The 19,951-nt window shown below is 32.6% G+C and overlaps 1 protein-coding gene across 2 annotated transcripts; it reads left to right on the top strand.

Moving 5' to 3' along the window:
* The first annotated feature begins 13,939 nt into the window (after nt 1-13,939).
* On the top strand, nt 13,940-16,363 carry LOC105783660 (ethylene-responsive transcription factor ERF119). 2 transcript variants are annotated; one of them, XM_012609241.2, is made up of 3 exons: nt 13,940-14,106; nt 14,409-14,701; nt 14,791-16,363. In XM_012609241.2, the coding sequence occupies exon 3, from the start codon at nt 15,001-15,003 to the stop codon at nt 16,027-16,029; it is 1,029 nt and encodes a 342-aa protein (XP_012464695.1). In that variant the 5' UTR covers nt 13,940-14,106; nt 14,409-14,701; nt 14,791-15,000; the 3' UTR covers nt 16,030-16,363. The 2 variants fall into 2 exon arrangements, with proteins under 2 accessions (XP_012464695.1, XP_012464692.1); XM_012609238.2 differs by lacking the exon at nt 13,940-14,106 and having other exon boundaries at nt 14,131-14,701.
* Nucleotides 16,364-19,951: the final 3,588 nt, after the last annotated feature.

Here is a 19,951-nt window from a genome sequence, read left to right as displayed (position 1 = left end):
AATGTCAATCGAGCTAAGACTCAATCAACTAAATTAAAGTATTATTGTATTATAGTTTTTGTTCAATTTTTTAATACCCTTAAAAATGGTTGTTTTAGTCAATTTAACTATTGAGTGCACGTCATGTGGCATTCTTTTAGTAAATATATACAAAATTTCCTTTATCAAATATATATAACTTTTAAAAATTTATAAAAATAGAAAATAAAAAGTACACAAAATGTATGTTATAAAAATAGAAAAAAAATATAAAAATCCAAGGCAAATTCTAAGGCCTTGAATGTCATTTTCTGTAAAGTTAATTGTTAAGAATTTAAGATCTCCAAATGTACTGCAATAAAAGAAGCCTAGGATATTCTTGAAATAGCCAATGAATGAACTAACATTGCGAAGTAATCAAAGCTGTAGATGCTAACCACCAAATTTGATACACTTAGAATGTAGGAGAATAAGATCCGTAGTGAGTTTTTTTGCCAAACTATGTGATTTTTCAAATCAAGTATTTGCACTTGGTAATGAATACTCAAACTCAAAACTGGTAAAAAGAGATTTTCCATCAAAACAACTTCAATTGAAGAGGCTAATGATATAGATAGTATGCGCATTAATAAACTCATAGGGCCGTTACAAACATTTCGAATGAACCTTGATGAATCCAGGAAGAACATATCCAAAGGTGAAAAGAACACAACACTTCAAGTTGAAACCCCAATTTGCAACTACTAGTAATGTTGCTATTGAAGAAATCCAAGAGTAAAGGGCTTTGCTTACTCAAAACTTCAACAAAACATTTAAGATGTCTAGAAGAAACAAGAAGTTTGATGTTGCAAAAAACTCCCCCTCTACAAAAAAAAGGTGTTCTGATTAATGATAATTCTACCCAAAAGAAGAAGAAAGGTATAGAAGGTAATGAATGCCATGGCTTTAGACACATTCAAGCATAGTGCACTAATACACTCAAGAAGAAAAAGAAGTCTTTGTACATTACATAAAGTGACAATGACTATTCTAGCAATTCAAATGAGGAAGAGGAACATGTCAAAAAATATATTGCTTTCACCACTTCAAATCAGTAATCCAGTTGTAACTAACATAAAAGCTAATAGTGAATGTGAAACAAAATCAAAAGGAGATTTCTTGGAGACATACAAGATGATGTAGGAAAAATAATAGCAGATAAGCACTGTTAATGCAAATCTTACTAATGAAAATTCTTCTTTGAAATAAGAAAATAAAAAACTCATAAAGCAAATAAAGGCCAAATGTGACACCCCACACTTAACCCAATCGTCAGATCCAAATACAAGATGTCACATCCGTTGCCGGAGCAACTTAAACTATTTTCAACCATACATCATAGAAAAACTAGTGTACATGGAATAAATATAAAATTTCATGTTATATAAATATATTATATGTATAATAAGTCAAATGGATTCATTTGCAATATCTTGGGGTCATACGTGGTCAAACACGGAGTCGGGATATGATTCCTAACTCAATTTGTTAAAATAGATTGTTAAATCTCGAGACAATGAAGCCATGTCTCAAGGCATGCTTCCCCTATTTTCTTCTTTTTGCTTCAAAGTATGATGTCTCGAGATAATAAGGTACATGTCTCGTGTCTCGAGACAGTTCACGAGACATGTCCTTCCTATTTTAAACCTTTAGCTTTAATTTTTGTTGCCTCGAGACACGGGCCTCTATGTCTCAAGACTTGAAAATGGTGTTTGGAGACTTGTATGATAAGTATTAAGCCTTATACCTAGAAATACACCAAATGGTCATTTTTGTTCTTGAGATCTTGAGACACACTATTGATGTCTCAAGACACAAACATATCTATAATGTACAATCTAAGACATCCAATTGCTATCCAAATGAGACCAAACATAAACCAACTTAATAACACACTAATCCATATGCATTTGACATATATATAGACACAATCATCCAAGTCACTAAAAAAATCATTGCATTCAATCAATCCAACCAAGTATAACTAATTAATTACTTATCAACATTGTAACACATATATACATATAAACTTAACCAAGTTATGAATTCACTATTAGGACCTTATTAAATCTAAACCATAACACCAAAATGACATATTACTCAACATTCATTACTAGGTACATGCCACTTGACATTATAGTTTAAAAGAAGCACAAACATTGCTAAGTTATGTTGTAAAACTTTTGATGCCTTTAAAATACATGAACTAATCTCGGATCTATTTAGTGCTTACGCACAAAACAAACGCATCCACACGCTAAGTATAAGAACTCAGTGGTACTAACATTATTTGAAATTAAAATGTAAACATATATATATATATATAAAGCATAACATCAAACCAGTATATCATTCATTAGTTGTTTAATGTAGTATAAAGTAAAATTATGAAGATATCATGTATTCATATCATCTAGCCTACATGGTTCTTAATTTTTACTTCACATGGTCTTTCACATGCTTATCAGGTCTCTTTTATATATGTACATATCAAGTATATCGGGTTTATTTTTTTATAACTTATAATTCATATTCATAGTGCATCATCGTTACATATCATAACAAGAATTTTAACCCCTATTAACCATACACATATTCAAGATCGGATACACGGATTACTATATTGATAAATGCTCATAGACCCCTAGGACTCTGGAGCTAGCGATACATTCCCATGAACCTCAAAGCCCTAGAGAACTATATGATGGAATGCACCCAATGCTAAAGTGGTACGTTCTTGACCCCTAGGGCTCTAAAGAAATACTGAATGATATGCATTCAACACTAAAGATACTCTGGTTTAATGGATCCTATAGCATTCCAACTATACCGAAAACTCTATCTGAGACTGTTTAATATGGCCTTCTCAATTTTATTAATAAGAATATATACATTCATCATTCCTTGCATTATATTTTTGTATTTATCTCATATCACAAGCATATACATATATATAAAGGGTAAACTACAAAAATAGCCATTTATGTTTGGTTAAGTTTACGTTTTGGTAACTGATGTTTAATTTGTTACAATTTGGTCACTAATGTTACCGATTTGTAACATTTTGGTAATTAGATGTTGGATCTAATACCCTAAGTGTAATACGCCAAAATTGGTGGATCCAAGAAAAAGGTAAATATATATGTAGGTTACCTGTTTTGGCATATTATTGTAGTATAGCCCGCTACTTTTTTAAATTTTGGCAAGTTAATCCTGGCGCATAATGTATCTGCCCGTTTAAAATCTAAGGATTTCATCTTGGGGTGTTTCCCAATTAAAGAAGAGTACGCCAACTGAAGAGTATGCCTTAAAATTCTAACTGAGCATGATGTGCAAATCAAGTGTGTGAGAAAGTTATCTTCAAGAGCATGACTTATGAGAGTTACCGCCAAAGGTATGGTACGCCTGATTTGCTCGAACATTATGCAATGTGAGTTTTATAACTTGATTGGTTGGGAGTTAGTTGAACGAAGTGGGCTGGTCAAACAATATCGACATCGAATTCTCTTTTATTTTTTTCTCAGTTTTGGTAGGGCATTAAAAAGACAATTTATGTACGCATTCAACACTTGTCAAGATCCACTAAGAGGAACTGAGTATATATATATGGTAAGAAGGGAACATTCGAATGTTTTTTTTCCTTTCGTTCTATACTCTGTTTTTCTTCTTAAACTTAAATATTCTCTTCTTCTTCGTTGAATAGGAAGTTAAGGTTTTATGTGTTTAATTGGTGGATGTTTTAATCTCCCGGTAAGTCTGATAGCTTTGCATGTTATGATTTTAAAAAAGTAAGGATGTTAAATGGTATAAAAACGGTAGGGTGTGCATAGGAGGCCCTATATAAGGGTCGTTTGTGATTGAGATTTTAGTAAACTTTCTGGAAATAGGATTTTAATGGAAGTTCTATAAGCTTTTAAATAGTTGGTACTGTTGGTTCGGGTAAGATCATTGGAATAAAAACTCTGAGTTGAAGTGAAAGGGAGTTCTCAGATGAGTCCCTAGTCTTGACTCCTACAAGTCATTCTAGAAAGTTTCTTCTTATGGTTGATGCTCCAGTAATGATGCATGAGTCCTTGAGTGACTGTTGAATGTATATGTGTGATCCTCGTATTGTATCTACATAAGTTGAAATGTGTGATGTGTTGTAGGCATGAGTGTATGTGATCTTGTAAAGTAATTGTATGTTTGTATATGGAGTGAATATTGTGCTCCATGATTGTATCGATGTGTGGAAAACATGTAAAGAAGTATGATTCTATTATGGGTATGAGTAAAGTCTGCATGAATGTTTACTTATCTTATATGTATGATACACTATTGAAAATGCTAGAGAAATAGGGGTTTGACGAAGTGTCGAGAAATTATGTGATATGAGATTTGACCCTGCGATGGTATTCAACAAAGTCTGTCGAGACAATAAAAATGAATTTCAGTATGAAAATTTTGAAGAAAGACCATGGCCATGGCATATTCTGGAAATGGCAGACAGGCCGCATTTGTATACTAGGTTTTATGCGTGTCTTGGGGCTATGGTGGGCAAACCTCATGTGATAATGAGTTTAGGCGAGTTCATATCACAAACACAGTAGTTCATGTGGTGCCTTGGTGGCAACTAAACAGAGTCTTTTTAGGAAGTCATCGTGAAGCCTTTGTGCCATATTCTGTAATGCCTTTGTGGTAAGTTTTGTATTGTCTAAGTGGCAAGTATTTGTTAGCCCGCTTTTGTGGCAAGGTCTGAATATAGGTTTGAAGAAATTTTTAAAAGAGTTTTATCTACATATACCTTATATATGAATCCGCTATGATTATGCTAGAATAAAGAATTAGATGTGCTCAAAGTTATGGGTAATATAAGTGTCTGCTACACAGAGTATTTTCATACTAAGTATAGAGGTTACATGGTTTCTACAGTATTCACCAATTGTGGACATCTCTCAATATGTAATATAGTGTTCTGGGATTCCATAGAATGTCTTAAAATATTGCATCCGTTAGAATTGGTTGATCTCTGGTTTGTTTTAAAGATATGATCTGATCAGTATTCTGACAGTTGTAGAATTAGTGTATGAGTTTGCCAAAGATAGGATCTATTTGCAAAACATTCTGAGATGAATATCTAACATTTGTTTGTATAAGAATCCACCAAGAAAAATAGTTGTGTGTATAGTATTCTAAGCAAAGCATTCAACGTCTATTTCTGTGAGAACCTGTTGAAAGTAACTTCTGCATAAATATCACTCTGAGGAATGTATCTAGCTTCTGCCTTTGTAGAGAATGAGAAATAAGACCCGCGTTGAGGAGTAAATTCTGCAAGCCGCCTAATGGGTGAAATTTGTATATGGGATCAAGTGTAGAGTTTGGCATATAGGTACGCGCTTGGAGTTGGGAAAGTGTCTGCCAAATACTAAAATGAAATTTAGAATCTTCCAGTTGAGGAATCCTGCAACAAATGTTCAAAGGTAACCTTGGCTAAAATTCACTAAGTTAATTTGAACTTATAAGTGTTTGGTTGTGGTGCAAGTTCTGAGGTAAAGTTGATATGCCAAATGTAACACCCTCAACCTAACCCAATTCATTAAATTCGAATCTCGAGAGTTACATTACTATTACATGCTTAAGACATACAAATTTCTAAAGAAATACATCTTATTTCTTATACTGCTTATCAAAGTTACATTTCGGCGAACTCTATCTACAGATTTTACAAGCTAACTACACATCACATTAGCTTGTAATGTCCCCCTTACTCAATCTCTAAATAACATTGCTAACTTCATTTATCGACCAACCTCGTCTATTCACTCTATAAAGCTTACAAATAAACTTTCGAGACTAGTACAAAAAATGTTTCTATTGGATTCGACACGTCGTGTAATTCCCGCTCTGTATGCATAAGTGTCTACTTCACCTCTCTTTTAACGTAGCCCTGGCATCGTTCTTCCCGACGCTTCCTTTACCTGAGACATAAAATAAAGAGGGGTAAGTTCAATAAAACTTAGTGAGAAAACCCTCTTTTACTTGAGCTTTTATTCAAGGGCTTCGCTATTTTGTTTCTTGTTCATAACTTTGACCTAATTGATTGTACAAACTTCGCTATGACCTTCCATAATAGCTTTTCTTCCCGAGCTAATCCGTACTTGCCAATTCTTAGAATACAGTGTTCGTCATTCATTTAAAGTCCACCCATAGGTGTTGTCTTTAGATGGTTATCAGAGAGTCATTCTTCAGATCATGCCATGAAGGCGTTCCTTTCCAAAGATAGCCATAGAGGCATTCCTTTTAGAGTCTCGCCATGTAAGCATCATTTTAACAAAGATAGCCACAAAGCATCCATTTAACTGAGATAGCCACAAATGCATTTTTTTAACAGAGATAGCCACTAAGGCTTCCTTATAACATAGATCGCCACAAAGGCTTCCTTATAACAGAGATCGCCACAAAGTCTTCCTTTAACAAAGATAGCCACAAAGTCTTATTTATATGGAAATTGGTGTTTTTTATGATAGAGAGTTGCTTATACTCACCGTCGTGAGGTTTGCCCTTCATCGTTAGTACTCACCCAACCGTCTTTACATATTCCATATGATGTCATGGCCCAGCCACGGTCTTACACTATATGGTCTTTAGAGTGCCATGGTCATGGACTTGTCATTATCAGAGATTCGTGTTTTTAGTCTCGACGATCCCCTTTAGTTTGAGTTTCGTGTTTCTTGTCATGTAAACTCATGCTTGACAAACTTATTCTTTTCAAACTTCTTCATGATAGATGCATTCATGCTTCCAGACATGTAACATGTTCCCCTTAAACTTCATGTATAGACCCTTCATGCAATGACTTACTCATGAAAGACACATTCACAACAGACTTGTTCATGCTTTTAGACATATATGCACACATATTGTTCATTTCCTTTTCAAAGCCTTAAAGTCATGCTTTTCTAGTTCCAATTTCATATTTTAGTCAATTAACACAGAAATATTTAGACTACAACATACATGTAAGAGTCAGTATAAAGACTCGCTTGGTTGTTACGAGTAGCAGCTTAAACTCTAGTTCCAACAGCCGACATGGTACCTTAACAACCATTGCATAATGGAATAGAAAATTTTCATTAAGGCTCATCTGTTAATGCTTAACCTTTCTTCAACTTATAAACTCATATGGGTCTTATCTCCTCCAAGTACTCTTGCGTGTCTATGTTTTTTAATAGGAAGGTTTATAAACCTTACCTTGTCATGGAGAAATCACTGGTGACGTCCAAGATCTCAGTCTTAAGCATGAAGAAATCTCTCTTCTTGCCCCTCCAAACAGTAATGTTAGAAGAGTGAAGAAGGGCCTTCTTATCCTATCCAACATATCTATGTATATAACCTATAGCCTTATTAAAACCTAACAAGTGTTACCTTTTTATTTAATTGTCTTATCAAGGTCTTCAACTCCTAAGAAACTTAATTGAGTGCTTTCCCTTTCTTTATAACTAAGCTGGTTTACGTCTATTTAATACATAACCAGGTTACCTTATTCAACTACGTAAGTTCCTTTAGTTTAGATCCAATTGTTTTACCTAATAAATTATTGATGTTGGGTTCTAAATGGTTGGTTTCTAATTAACCTAGCAGGGCTTTCTCAGCCTTCTATATAACACCCCTTACCCGAGACCATTGCCGGAGTCGAGCATGAGACCTTAGTTGACTTAATTTAAAAGTTCAGGGCATAAAAATTTACTTTTAAAAGTTATTTCACTGTTCCTAATAAAGCTGTCCACCTGCGCAGCAGTCACTAAATTAATTAAAACTCAAGCTACTAAACTCGAAATTTAGATCCGTAAATTTTCCCTAAAACTAGACTCATATTTATTTTTACGGTAAAATTTTAAGAATTTTTAGTTCATCCAATTAATACAGTTTATTAGTTAAAGTCTCTCATGTTTCAGTGACTGACTATCCTGACCTCTTGTCACTAAAATTAAATTTTATCTTTGCATAGACTTCATATGGTGCTTCCACTTATTTATACTGAAAATAGACTCATTAAGGAATCTAATAATATAAATTATAACTCATAATTCCTTTTGTACAATTTTAATGAATTTCTAAAGTTAGAACAGGGACTTGAAACTATTCTTACCTGTCTCACTAAAATTCAAATAACTAAAAATATATAACTCTTTTCTTACTCTATTTCTTTCATGTGAAATTCAATTCATTCATATTTAATTTCATATCTCACTCAACATCTAATTGAATTTCCACAATTTTTGGTGGTTTTCAAAGTTACATCAATGCTGCTGTCCAAAAATTGTTTCATTGCAATTTTTTTTTAAAATTCAATATAACCCTTTATAATTATCTAACCTTCACTACAAATTTCAAATCACAACCAATTCCAGTATTTCAACTACTTCATTTAAATACTAATGAAGTTCAACCAATCAACCATTTCAAACTAAAAACATGTATATTTCAATGTCTAACACAACCATCACATTCAAATTTACTTTGCATACTTAATCATTCATTCTATTACTTTTTACTTCAATTCCCTATACATGCCATATAAATCCAAAAATTTGTTTAACAAAATCTACCGGAGTAAATCCGGATAGTGTGATTCTTGAGTAGATCCGATCCTCCGAATGTATAAATACGTCAATCTAATGAAACAATAAACACACACAAGTAAGCTTATAGAAAGCTTAGTAAGTTCATAGGCACAAAACATAAACCTTACCAAACATTTATACACTTATACATTATACACCATTACTAAATTTACCTGTCAACCACAATCTTTGGTGAGTTCCTTGGTATAAACTCACTACTACTTATTCTTTTACCATAATTCCTTTGGGCCCATTTGTCACTTACCATCCTTAATCAAAATTAAGGAACGGTTACAGAAAATTGAGCACTTCACTTCCACTTTGCGATAGTTTAACTATGGTCTTATATATGATCACTTATCACTTGTCCCTGATCAGATAAGTGTAGCTAGGCTACCACTTATCACTTTGTCACTTGATCAGATAAGTGTAGCTAAAGCTATCACTTATCACTTTGTTACTTGATCAGATAAGTGTAGTTAAAGCTACCACTTATCACTATGTCACTTGATCAGATAAGTGTAGCTAAAGTTACCACTTATCACTTTGTCACTTGATCAGAAGTACTCAAATCTGGCGATTCGCTCAATTTGATACTTTATTCAATTTTCACATTTTTATTTTATTCTCAATTCAACAATAAATATATATTTCATCATGCATTATATAATTCATGAAATTAACATTTAATCATTAAATTTCAGCCATATGAACTTACCTGGGTCGATTTGCTGAATTTATAAAAGTTCAGGGACTAATCAGCTACTTTTTCTTTTCCTCGACTTGCTTCGGGTTCTCGATCTAAAATGAAAATTTATTCATTCATCAGCATCTAATTCTATTCTAATTCATTTCACAATTTATTCCCTTTAATTTTCGAAATTACACTTTTACCCCAAACTTTATAGTTTTTACAATTTGGTCCCTACTCAATTAACCTCTCAATTGATCTAATTTTTCTCAATTAACACCTTTTCCAACTATTTTAGACTACTTCATAGCCTTTCATATTCAAAACCGCAACACCAAACCTTAATTCCCAACTTTTTCACAATTAGGTCCCTAAAATAAATTTCTATCAAAATTACTTAATAAAATCATCATATAACAAAATTAAAGCTTTAATTCCATGTTTATTCATCATAAAAAATCCAGCACTCATCAATGGTAACTTTCAAAATCAGCCATGAAATCAAAAACTAATGAAATAATTAGTTGGACCTAATTGTAAAAGTATCAAAATCACAAAAATTGGAAGAAATAATCCAGAATTAAACTTACATGATTCAGATATATGAAAAACCAGCTTGTTTCAGACCTCCTATGGCGTTTTTGCTGATAAATTGTGAAGAAGTCTCTAGATTTTTCACTTTTGTCTTTGTTTTATATATTTAATTTGTTAAGTTTCCAATTTTGCCCCTGTTTCTCCTTACCTTCTGCTGATTTTTCTTACCCAACCGTTCAGCCCATATAATTTGGGCCTAATTTCCTTTTAAGTCCCTTTTCATTAGTCACTTAAGCTATTTAATCACAATTTAACAAATTTTACACTATTTTCAATTTTGTCCTTTTTAGTTAATTGACTATCCAAACATTAAAATTTTCTAACGAAACTTTAATACCAACTCATTGGCACTCTATAAATGTTTCTAAAAATATTTATGGCTCGATTTATGAGTTTGAGGTTTCGATACCTCATTTTTCGATTCTAATTATTTTAATATTTATTCTTAGTACACTATTCACTATTTCAAAAATTTTCCTAACTTCACATTTAACTTATATTCACTAAATTAATAATATTTTCTACTTATTTTTCAGATTTAGTAATCTCGAATCACCATTCCGACATCACAAAAAATTCAGGCTATTACATTCTACTGACCTAACTAAACGGCAAGACTACTCACCTCTCAATGATGTAGTATAGACTGGGGTAAGGTAAGATTTTCACAGATAGGAAAATCGATTTTAGGTTAATTCCCACCTAAATGACTTTCTAGGGTCGTCAAGCCTAGGGTTTAAGTTCTTCCTTCCCTAACCACTGATCTGTTAAGTGATGCTTGGTAGGCAATACTGATTTCGAGTTAATTCCTACCTAGATGACTTCCTAGAGTCGTCAATCCTAAGGTTTAATAACGCTAAACCAGATCTAACTAATCTAAATTGAACTTCTACCTATCAATCAATTAAAAAGATTAGAACAGTTGAAATATGCGAGATATGTATAAAGCATAAATTGATTCTAATTTTTACACAAACATTCAATTAAACAATGTTAAAGAAAGAGATATAAATAATAGAATAAAGGAAAAGAGATGCTCATGGATTTATCGATGAAAGCGTGGTTCCGGAATAATCTCCCCTCATGGAAATCTCACTTCGGAAAAGGATCTTTCGATTACAAGAACATAAAATAAACTATGTAAAAACTAAAAACAAAATAAAAACCTAATAATTATTTTTATCTCCTTAAAATTGTGTGTTTAAACTTATTACAATGGCCTTTGTATGGGCTAAACTCGGAATATTAAAGTGACTAAATTATCCTTGAAGTCCTCAGAGTTCGACTAGGACAAAAACTCCTAATTTCTCTAAAAAATGCAATTATCACGTGCAGGGACTTTTTGGGTTGCGCAAGGATGGTGTTGCAACATCGAGTCCGGTGTTGTGACATCGAAGGTTAGTGTCGCGACATCGAAGGTTAGTGTCGCGACATCGAAGGTATTTTCACTCCAGGACTTTGCTTTTGCCTCTATCTTTAATGTTGTGATATTAGTGTCTTAGTGTCGCGACATAGGTATTAGTTTTGGCTCGAATATGCATCTTTAGTTCTCTATTTTCCCTACAAGACCATGTAACCTTATTTAAATATATAAAGCGTAATAAAACTACTAAAAAACATAAATTACTACTTTAAGTATGAAAACCTAAATATAAACTAAGATGCTTTGATTTAACTATTAAACAAGCTAAAGTTATGTGTAAAAAGGATGTAAGTAATAGTATAATTCATGGCAAATCAAGCACCCGATATCTGGATCCAGTAATTCAGGTCAAGTGGAGGGCATTATACTAAGTGTAGTATATTCGTCTTTATACTTGTATTTTTTCAAACAGATTGATGTAATAAAATTATTCGTAAATTACATTAATACTCTTTGTACATTATCCTCAATGGTTTTTGCATGTAAAGTAAAATGGAAGCAAATATTAGCTCATTGGTTATCTAATATTTAACTAATACTAAGCGGTATTATGTGATTAGATCGTAATATAGAAAGACGACTTATATTAGTAGATGAACCTAACATATCCTAGGTCTAATCATAAATAAGCAAATTGATTGAAAGCCTAATAGGTCATCTATTAAGTTCAATTGGGGAAAAAAAATGATGACTCCATAGATAGTGTATTAAGAGAAGTTTGATACAATAAGTGATGAAGGAACTTTTTTTTTGGGCTACTCCAACAACAACAAGACTTAGGGTCTGTTTGATTGCCAGTAAAATATTTTCCGTAAAATGATTTCTGGAAAATGTTTTACTTTTCTGTAAAATGATTTACTGGAAAATATTTTCTAGTGTTTGATTGAATCATGTAAAATATTTTCTCACGCTTGATGATTTTTGAAAATATTTTTCGAAAAGTTGTTTTTACATATATTAATATATATTAATAAATTTTATATTTTAAATTATTTTTACATATATTGCAATGATTTATTTATAATAATACTTAATTATTAAGCTACAATATTAATCGTTATAAATTGAAAAAAACTAATATCAAATAAATTATTTGTAATTGTGTTAAAAAAACAAGTATTGAATAATTAAAAAACAAGTTACTAGAAAATCGATAAATGAAGCGCTTTTCTACCGGAAATGAAGGAAGGAATGAAGGAGGCGATAGAGAGGAGAGCACGGAAAATGTCTTACGAAAATTGAAAGGGTAAGACATTTTCCCTAAAATGTAACCCATTTTCCCTTGTTTTGGAGTTCATTTTCCAAATGGAAAATGTTTTCCGCCAATCAAACGCTGGAAAAGTTGGAAATAATTTTCCGAAAAATCAATTCCGTCAATCAAACAGACCCTTATAGGGACAGTAACAAGCATACTTAAATAATGATGAAGTCCATTAACAGTGTCGTTAAAAATAGATCCACCAATATGACCAATGAAGATGAAAGTGTGACTCAAGCAAATATAGAAGCAATTGCACCTGCTCCTGATGCTAAGGCTATATCACAAGAACTAATTGCAAAAGAACAAGTTGGTGATGATATTTAAGGGAAGGATAATCAAATAGAGGTTGTTTCCCAATCCCAACCATCATCGAAGATAAAAAATAAAATTACTCAATAGATGACGTAACTAATGACTTAAATGATGTGACACAATTTTAAAATTAATGTTATTTTAATAAAATTTAAGTTTAAAAATTAAAATGGAGAAAAAATAATCTAATTTCAAAATTAATATAAACAAAAAATCAAAGATCAAAGTAGGATATTTTAATTTAGGAATTAAATTATACTTTATTGCTTTATTTGGTTATTTGATTTATGTTATCTCAGCTATAACTACTTTATGTTTAAATGTTAGAAAAAAATCTATTTCATGTTTAAATATTATTACGCGTTAATAAATTTATTAATAATTAATATATCCGTGCATGCAATTGTCATAAATGTAGATAATATCAATATAACTATAAAAATATAAGAAAAGAGATTATATAAAATTATAATTTTACGTCTTTTCTATCTTTATTTAATATGAGAATTACAAATTAAAATTTTTCTCTTAAATTTTAATTTTTTTTCTTTAAAAATTTAAATCTAACTAAAAATATTAAAAATTAAAAAATATAATTTATCATTCTTCAATTACAAAATAAAAATAACATAAAATCACAATTTCATAATTTATCAAAATCTAACCAGAATACCGAACTTTTCCGTAGAAAACAATTTTAATTTAAGGTGGGAAAGGAATTAAGAAAAGTCAAAGAATGTTAGAAGGTTAGAAAGAAACAGTGGTCAGTAGTTAGTGGCAACATTGTAATTTAAAGCGCCAATAAAAAATCCTTTATTGTACCGTAGTACGTTGCAACTCGCGGCGCTTCGTTTACCAAAATAAAACTGCCAACATTAGTCAGTCTATCCACACTTCCTTTCTTCACGCGTGAAGTCAACACGCCATCAAACCTTGTGCAAATAAAAAAATTGGGGCAGTGAAACATGATATACGCATGACATGGTAAGATCGGTAATCCAATGGTCATGCATAATGTATCTGCATGACAGCTCATTTCCATAAATAAAATAAAAATTCTCTTCACCACCGGTGTTTTGACTACTTGGGGAAGGTGAATGGCCTTTGAGACAGAAGAAGACACGGCGAGAGTAGAATAAAAACAAATAACAAAATCCAGAGTCAGTTCACTGTCCACTGGAGGGAAAGAGAGAGACCTCAACAGGTAACGATTAGGAAAATGGAAATAGCCTTTTGGGTTTTCGATTATTAAATAAATAATGTGTATTCCATGACATCTTTTCCTAAACTTTCTTCTTCCATAGAGATAGATTTGTGTCTGTTACCATCGTTGGTCGGTTAAAGTTTTTTTTTTACTCTGGTGTTTCTCTACCTTGTATGCTTTTTTGTCTTGTTATGGAGAAAGGAAAATCAGATCCGTACGTTTGTAGTCTCACTTTTTCTTTTTTCTTATGCTATATCTAGCATTGTCTAAGACGATCTTTTGGTTTTGGTTTCTCTGAGAAGGATTGGAAGGGAGAGAGAGCTTTTTGTTACTGATGAGACTTTAGATATTGTTGACTGTGGTTCTCCGGTGGTGGCTTTTGTTGCGCTTTTGGGAGTTAAGGGAGGCTGATTAGCGGATTTATGTCGACTGAGTTTGATTTGGCTTTGATTGGGGCTCGGTTGCAGCTCTGCTTTTCTTCTTCTACAATTTTCTGTTCTCACTTGTTCATCAAAGCTTCTTTGGCTCTCTGCTTCTACAGGCAGAGACTGAATCTTGTTCTCCCGATTGTTTCAATGCGTTTGAGGCCTAAAAAGTATGTCATCAATCATTTTCGATTTTTTCTTGGTTCTTTGGTTTCGTCAGTGTTCTGATTTGAAAATTTACTGTTTATTTTATTTGCAGGACTTGTTCTGGAGTAGGGTGTTTCGGTGGTTTTCACATAAAACAACGATTTTTCTATCTTCTCTTGTTTCTGAGAGGGGCTTATACTTTATACTGCTTTGATAGTCTCAGATTTTTGTTCTCCCTCTCCTCTTGATTTTGTTCTCGTATTTTAAGGGTAGTTCTGAGGGGGGTTTTAGTTAAGATTTTTATCCAGTTTTGTCGATAAAAATGCCAGAACCTCGAAAAGAAGCCTCTAATAAAAATAAATTATACAAAAAGTCCAAGAAAACCCAACCAATATTGAGTGAAGAAGACACCCAAATGACTAGAAAAGTTCGTGTTATATTTCATGACCCTTATGCCACTGATTCATCTTCTAGTGAAGATGAGTCTGAGAGGACTATTACTAGGAAGGCCCCGAGGGGAAAGCTTGTTGTTCGTGAAGTTGGAGTTCCTATTTTAGGTTTGGTTTCCCACTCAAAACCCTTGGAGTTTGAGGCTTCTTCTCAAGACAGTAACTGTAAAACCCCAACCAGAAGAAAAAGAGTTTTGGATACAACCCTTGACGACAATGCCCTTGTGGTTGAAGCCAAAATACCTGTTGGCGTTCGTCGAAGGAAGTGGGGCAAATGGGCTGCCGAGATCAGGCACCCACTGGAGAAAACCAGGATTTGGTTGGGAACTTACGATACCCTTGAAGATGCCGCTAGGGCATATGATGCTAAAAAGCTCGAATTCGAGGCTTTGGCTGTTGCTGCTGCTGCTGCAGCTACTGCTTCCTCCGATAAAACCTATGACATTTCTTGTTCTGCTTCTACTTCTCACACTAGCAATTCTGTTGCTTCAGTATCTGAAGAGTCTGTGAGCCCTTCATCCCATACTACACCTTCATCAGTGCTCGAATTGGATACTTCTGCGTCTGTTTCATTCTTTAACAGCAACCATGATTCTGGGAATGCGAACAAAGAAGGGTTTGATGCTAACTTTGCCAATTTAGTGATTCCCGATTTATGTTTCCTTGATGATCCACTTTTGTCTGGATCAGTTGGACAAGAGCTGAACTTAGATGAAGAGCCATCCGATTATCTTTTTGTCAATGATTCTGGGGTGATTTTGGAGGATTATTGCAGCATTGAAGACCTGAGCATTTGTGGGATCGAAGGAAATGAACCCAGTGAACTACCTGATTGTGATTTTAGCACTGATGACTTCGATTTTTGCAAAAAAGTAGCCCCCCTCAACATTTTGTGCCCATAAGTTTTGCGGTTAGGTAATAGTAGTAGTGGTTTAATAATATGAACCTTGTTGTCATGAGTTATTAGTCAAAGTTGAAGGTACTTGGGGGGCTCTCCAAGATGGGTTATTGGGTAGTTCAATTTTTGTGAGTGAGTCGAAATGATTTGTTTGGTGAGTTGAGAGGAATGAGCGACGAAAAATCCTTTGGGTTTTCTTGTGCTAAAGAGCCATCCAAGGGATTAAGCTATCTGAGAAAAGTGTTTAGATGATTTTTTTAATTTTTGGTTGCTCATCCTCACATGTTAAGACAACTATATTTGTCTATTTGCAGCGAACGAAGTTTTATTTTCTATTATTTCTACCTTGGTAGATATATTTCTTGTGCTTGAGATGAATCACGAATGCGATTGAAGTAAATTAATTTTGACGAGGGACCTTGTCTAATAAGTTGCAGTTGGACTAGTACTTGTATGAAGGCCGGTTCCATTATTTTCATGAACGGGTGGGAATAGTCTAACTTGGGATTGGTTGGCTTGATTGTCAGTCTTTTGCTTTTTATTTTCCGTCAAATTTGGAGAGTGGAAAGTTGCAAGCTTGGATTATTTCTTTAAATCATTTGCATTATAAAATACGAATAAATAAATATTTTAACTAAAACTGTAGTAAGATAAAACAATATTAAAATGAAGTTAATTAATTTAACTACAGCAAAGACCGAACGATAGAGGCTACCTTTTAGATTCACTCACCGTATGAGTAGGGTTAGCCTTATCTGGATTGCCTTTCTTATCGTCCCTTTACCTTGTCCTTCCGCGTTCCTCTAATTCTTTCTTGATGGGCCTTTTAGGTTCAACTAAAAAATTATATTATGGCCAGACTACCCGTCTAGATCTAAAGGTTTACTCGAAATTGTGAGAGTTTAAATAAAAATATTAAATATCTGGGTTAAAAAATTAAGCCCTTTTAAAATATGGGTCTGGCTTAGGTTTGAACTTTTATGGCCAAAGCTTGGCCCGGCTCGACCCATTTTTAAGTTTATAATACTTTATATTATGTTATTTTTATATATTATGTAATTTAGAACACAGTAAAATATTACTCTAATATTAACATTAAAATAATGTTAAGATGACTATATCAAAATTTACAATAAATAAAAAATGTATAAAATTATTAAATATTAAAATAATATAATATAAATATTTTAAAAAAATTAAAAATAATATGAGTGGGCCTAAAATGGGCTTGGGTTAGTCTTGCAAATATGAGTGAGTTTGGGAAAAATTTTAGGCCCATATTTCGGGTCGGGCCAAGCTTGGACAAATATAAAGTACGTTAATATCATGTTTAGGCCCGACTTGAACCGGCCCATGAGCACCTCTAAATAGAGTGGAGTGGTGATTAAAGCTCTTGTCAACACTTGTTTGTCATAGTTTTAAACTATATTAACCCCATCCACTATCCCTAATATTGCATAAAAAATATATATTTTTAAAAATATTGATATTTATGAAAAATATTTAAAATTCAAAGTCAACGGTCGACCAACATCAGTCAACTACGATCGATGGTGGATCAAATTCAAAGGTATTTTCTAATGTTTAAATATATAATTTTCTTTTTTTTTATATATTTTTTGAATTTAAATTTAATGTTTTTAATTTTAATAAATATGAAAGCCAGTGGCATTATTTAACTGGTTAGATTTGCCACATGGCACATTCTAATTGGTGCAACATGTCAACCGATTTTTTTAACATCGTTACAAAAAAATGGACTAAACTAAGTAATGAAATGATAGTTTAAATACCAATTTGAGATTAAAAAAAAGGTCTAAGCACCAAAGTAGGAAAACAAGTATATTTCGGGGCCAATTTGAGCATTAAGATATTAAAGTTTAGAATTAAATCACTTCAAAATTTACAAATAATAAATTAATAATTATTATAAAATTGCTATAAAATCTATCACGCATATGCATGTGGAAACTACACATTAAGAAAACATGAGTGTATTTAAAAATAAAATACAATAAAGACTAAAATATATTATTTGAAACTAATTAATTAACAACACATGCAATGCGGAAATATTAAAATGAAAAAATAAATTAAATTGTGATTAAAGAAAATTTAAACACATAAATACATCGAGTTAAGAATATTAAATGCATTACAATTATTTATCATGATGTTGTCTTCAATCTTGAGTTGATATCGAGTTAACTTGTGACATCAATTCAATCACTAATATTATCAATACTAGAAATCTCATCACACTCGTAAGAGTGTGGAGTCATTTACGACACTAAATTAATCAATTATATTATTTATATTTATACAAATATATAAAAATTTAGAACGTAAATATATTTATAAAAATTTTAAATAAAAATTAAAAATTGCTATAGTTCAAATGGTAAATGAAAAATGTTTATATGTATGGTGTCATTGGTTTAAATCTCATTATGGATAATTTTTTATTGATTTATAAAATATGAACAGACAATAACACCCTTGTTAGAGATGTGACCCAAATTCATGATAAAATAAAATACAAGTGGTAAAATACAATCGACGTTCTATTTTTCACAAATTAGTATCAAAGCTTTTCGAGTTGCTTATCTCGATCACGATAATGGCGTTGCTGAAGTATAAAATTCCGTTGTTGGATCGCAGCACCAGATTCGCGTTGTGGCAGATTAAGATGTAGGCAGTTCTTACGCAGATGAATTTGGAAGATGCCTTGCTAGGGATAAATAAAATGCCTTCGACATTAACGGATGAAGAAAAGAAACGTAAAGATCGAAAGGCTTTGACGCAATTACATCTATATTTATCTAACAAAAATTTGCAGGATGTGATGAAGGAAAAGACCGCCACTACATTATGGAAGAGGCTGGAGCAACTATGTATATTGAAAACTCTAACCAGCAAGTTGCATATGAAACAATGTCTTTATGCTCATCGTTTGGAGGAAGGTGCGTCTATGCATGAACACTTAATAGTGTTTAAAGAAATTCTCTCGAACCTTGAGGCCATGGAGGTTTAGTATGATAAAGAAAATCTAGGTTTGATTCTGTTTTATTTGTTTCCCTCATCTTATTCAGCCTTTAGAGGCACGATTTTGTATACCCGCGAGTCTTTCACAGTTGGTGAGGTTTATGATTCTTTGACCTCTTATGATAAGATGAAGCATATTGTGGTTAAACTCGTCTTTCAGGGAGAGGGTCTCATTGTTCATGAGAGACAATATCGAAATGTTGATGATGATCGTGGAAGGACACAAGAACGGAATCCTCGCGATAAATCTAAGGAAAGATCGAAGTCTTCAAACAGAAGTAAAACTTGTAAATTTTGTAAGAAGAAGAGACACATTAAATCTGAGTGTTTTAAGCTATAGAACAAGATCAAAATGGAGGTTGCGAATCAAAAGAGCGAACAACTAGAAAAATCCGGTGAAGTTGATGTTGTAGAAGACTACAACAATGGTGAACTTCTAGCCATATTTTTATTAACAATTCTAAAGTGAGAGAAGAGTGGATCCTTGATTCGAGATACACCTTCCACATGAGTCCCAGTCGGGATTGTTTTACAACTTATGAAACAGTGTCTGAAGGTGTTGTTTTGATGGGAAATAATGCTTTGAGTAAAATCTCAGGTGTTGGAACGATTAAAGTTAATATATTTGACGGAGTTTTCAGAACACTTAGTGACGTGCGACATGTTCCAGAATTGAATAGAAATTTGATTTCATTGAGTACTTTTGATTCAAAAGGGTACAAATACACAGCTGAAAGCGGGGTTTTGAAGATTTTCAAAGGTTTCCTCGTCGTGATGAAAGGGAAGAGCAAGACTGCCAAGTTATATGTTTCGTAGGGTTTTATGGTTGCTGGTGATGCAGTTGTCCCTTCCCCTTCTTTGTCAGATGATGATATTATTAG

Source organism: Gossypium raimondii, chromosome 13 (assembly GCF_025698545.1).
Source record: "Gossypium raimondii isolate GPD5lz chromosome 13, ASM2569854v1, whole genome shotgun sequence".
Lineage (NCBI taxonomy): Eukaryota > Viridiplantae > Streptophyta > Magnoliopsida > Malvales > Malvaceae > Gossypium > Gossypium raimondii.
Note: the sequence above shows the minus strand (reverse complement) of the source record. Positions and strands in the feature narration are given on the sequence as shown.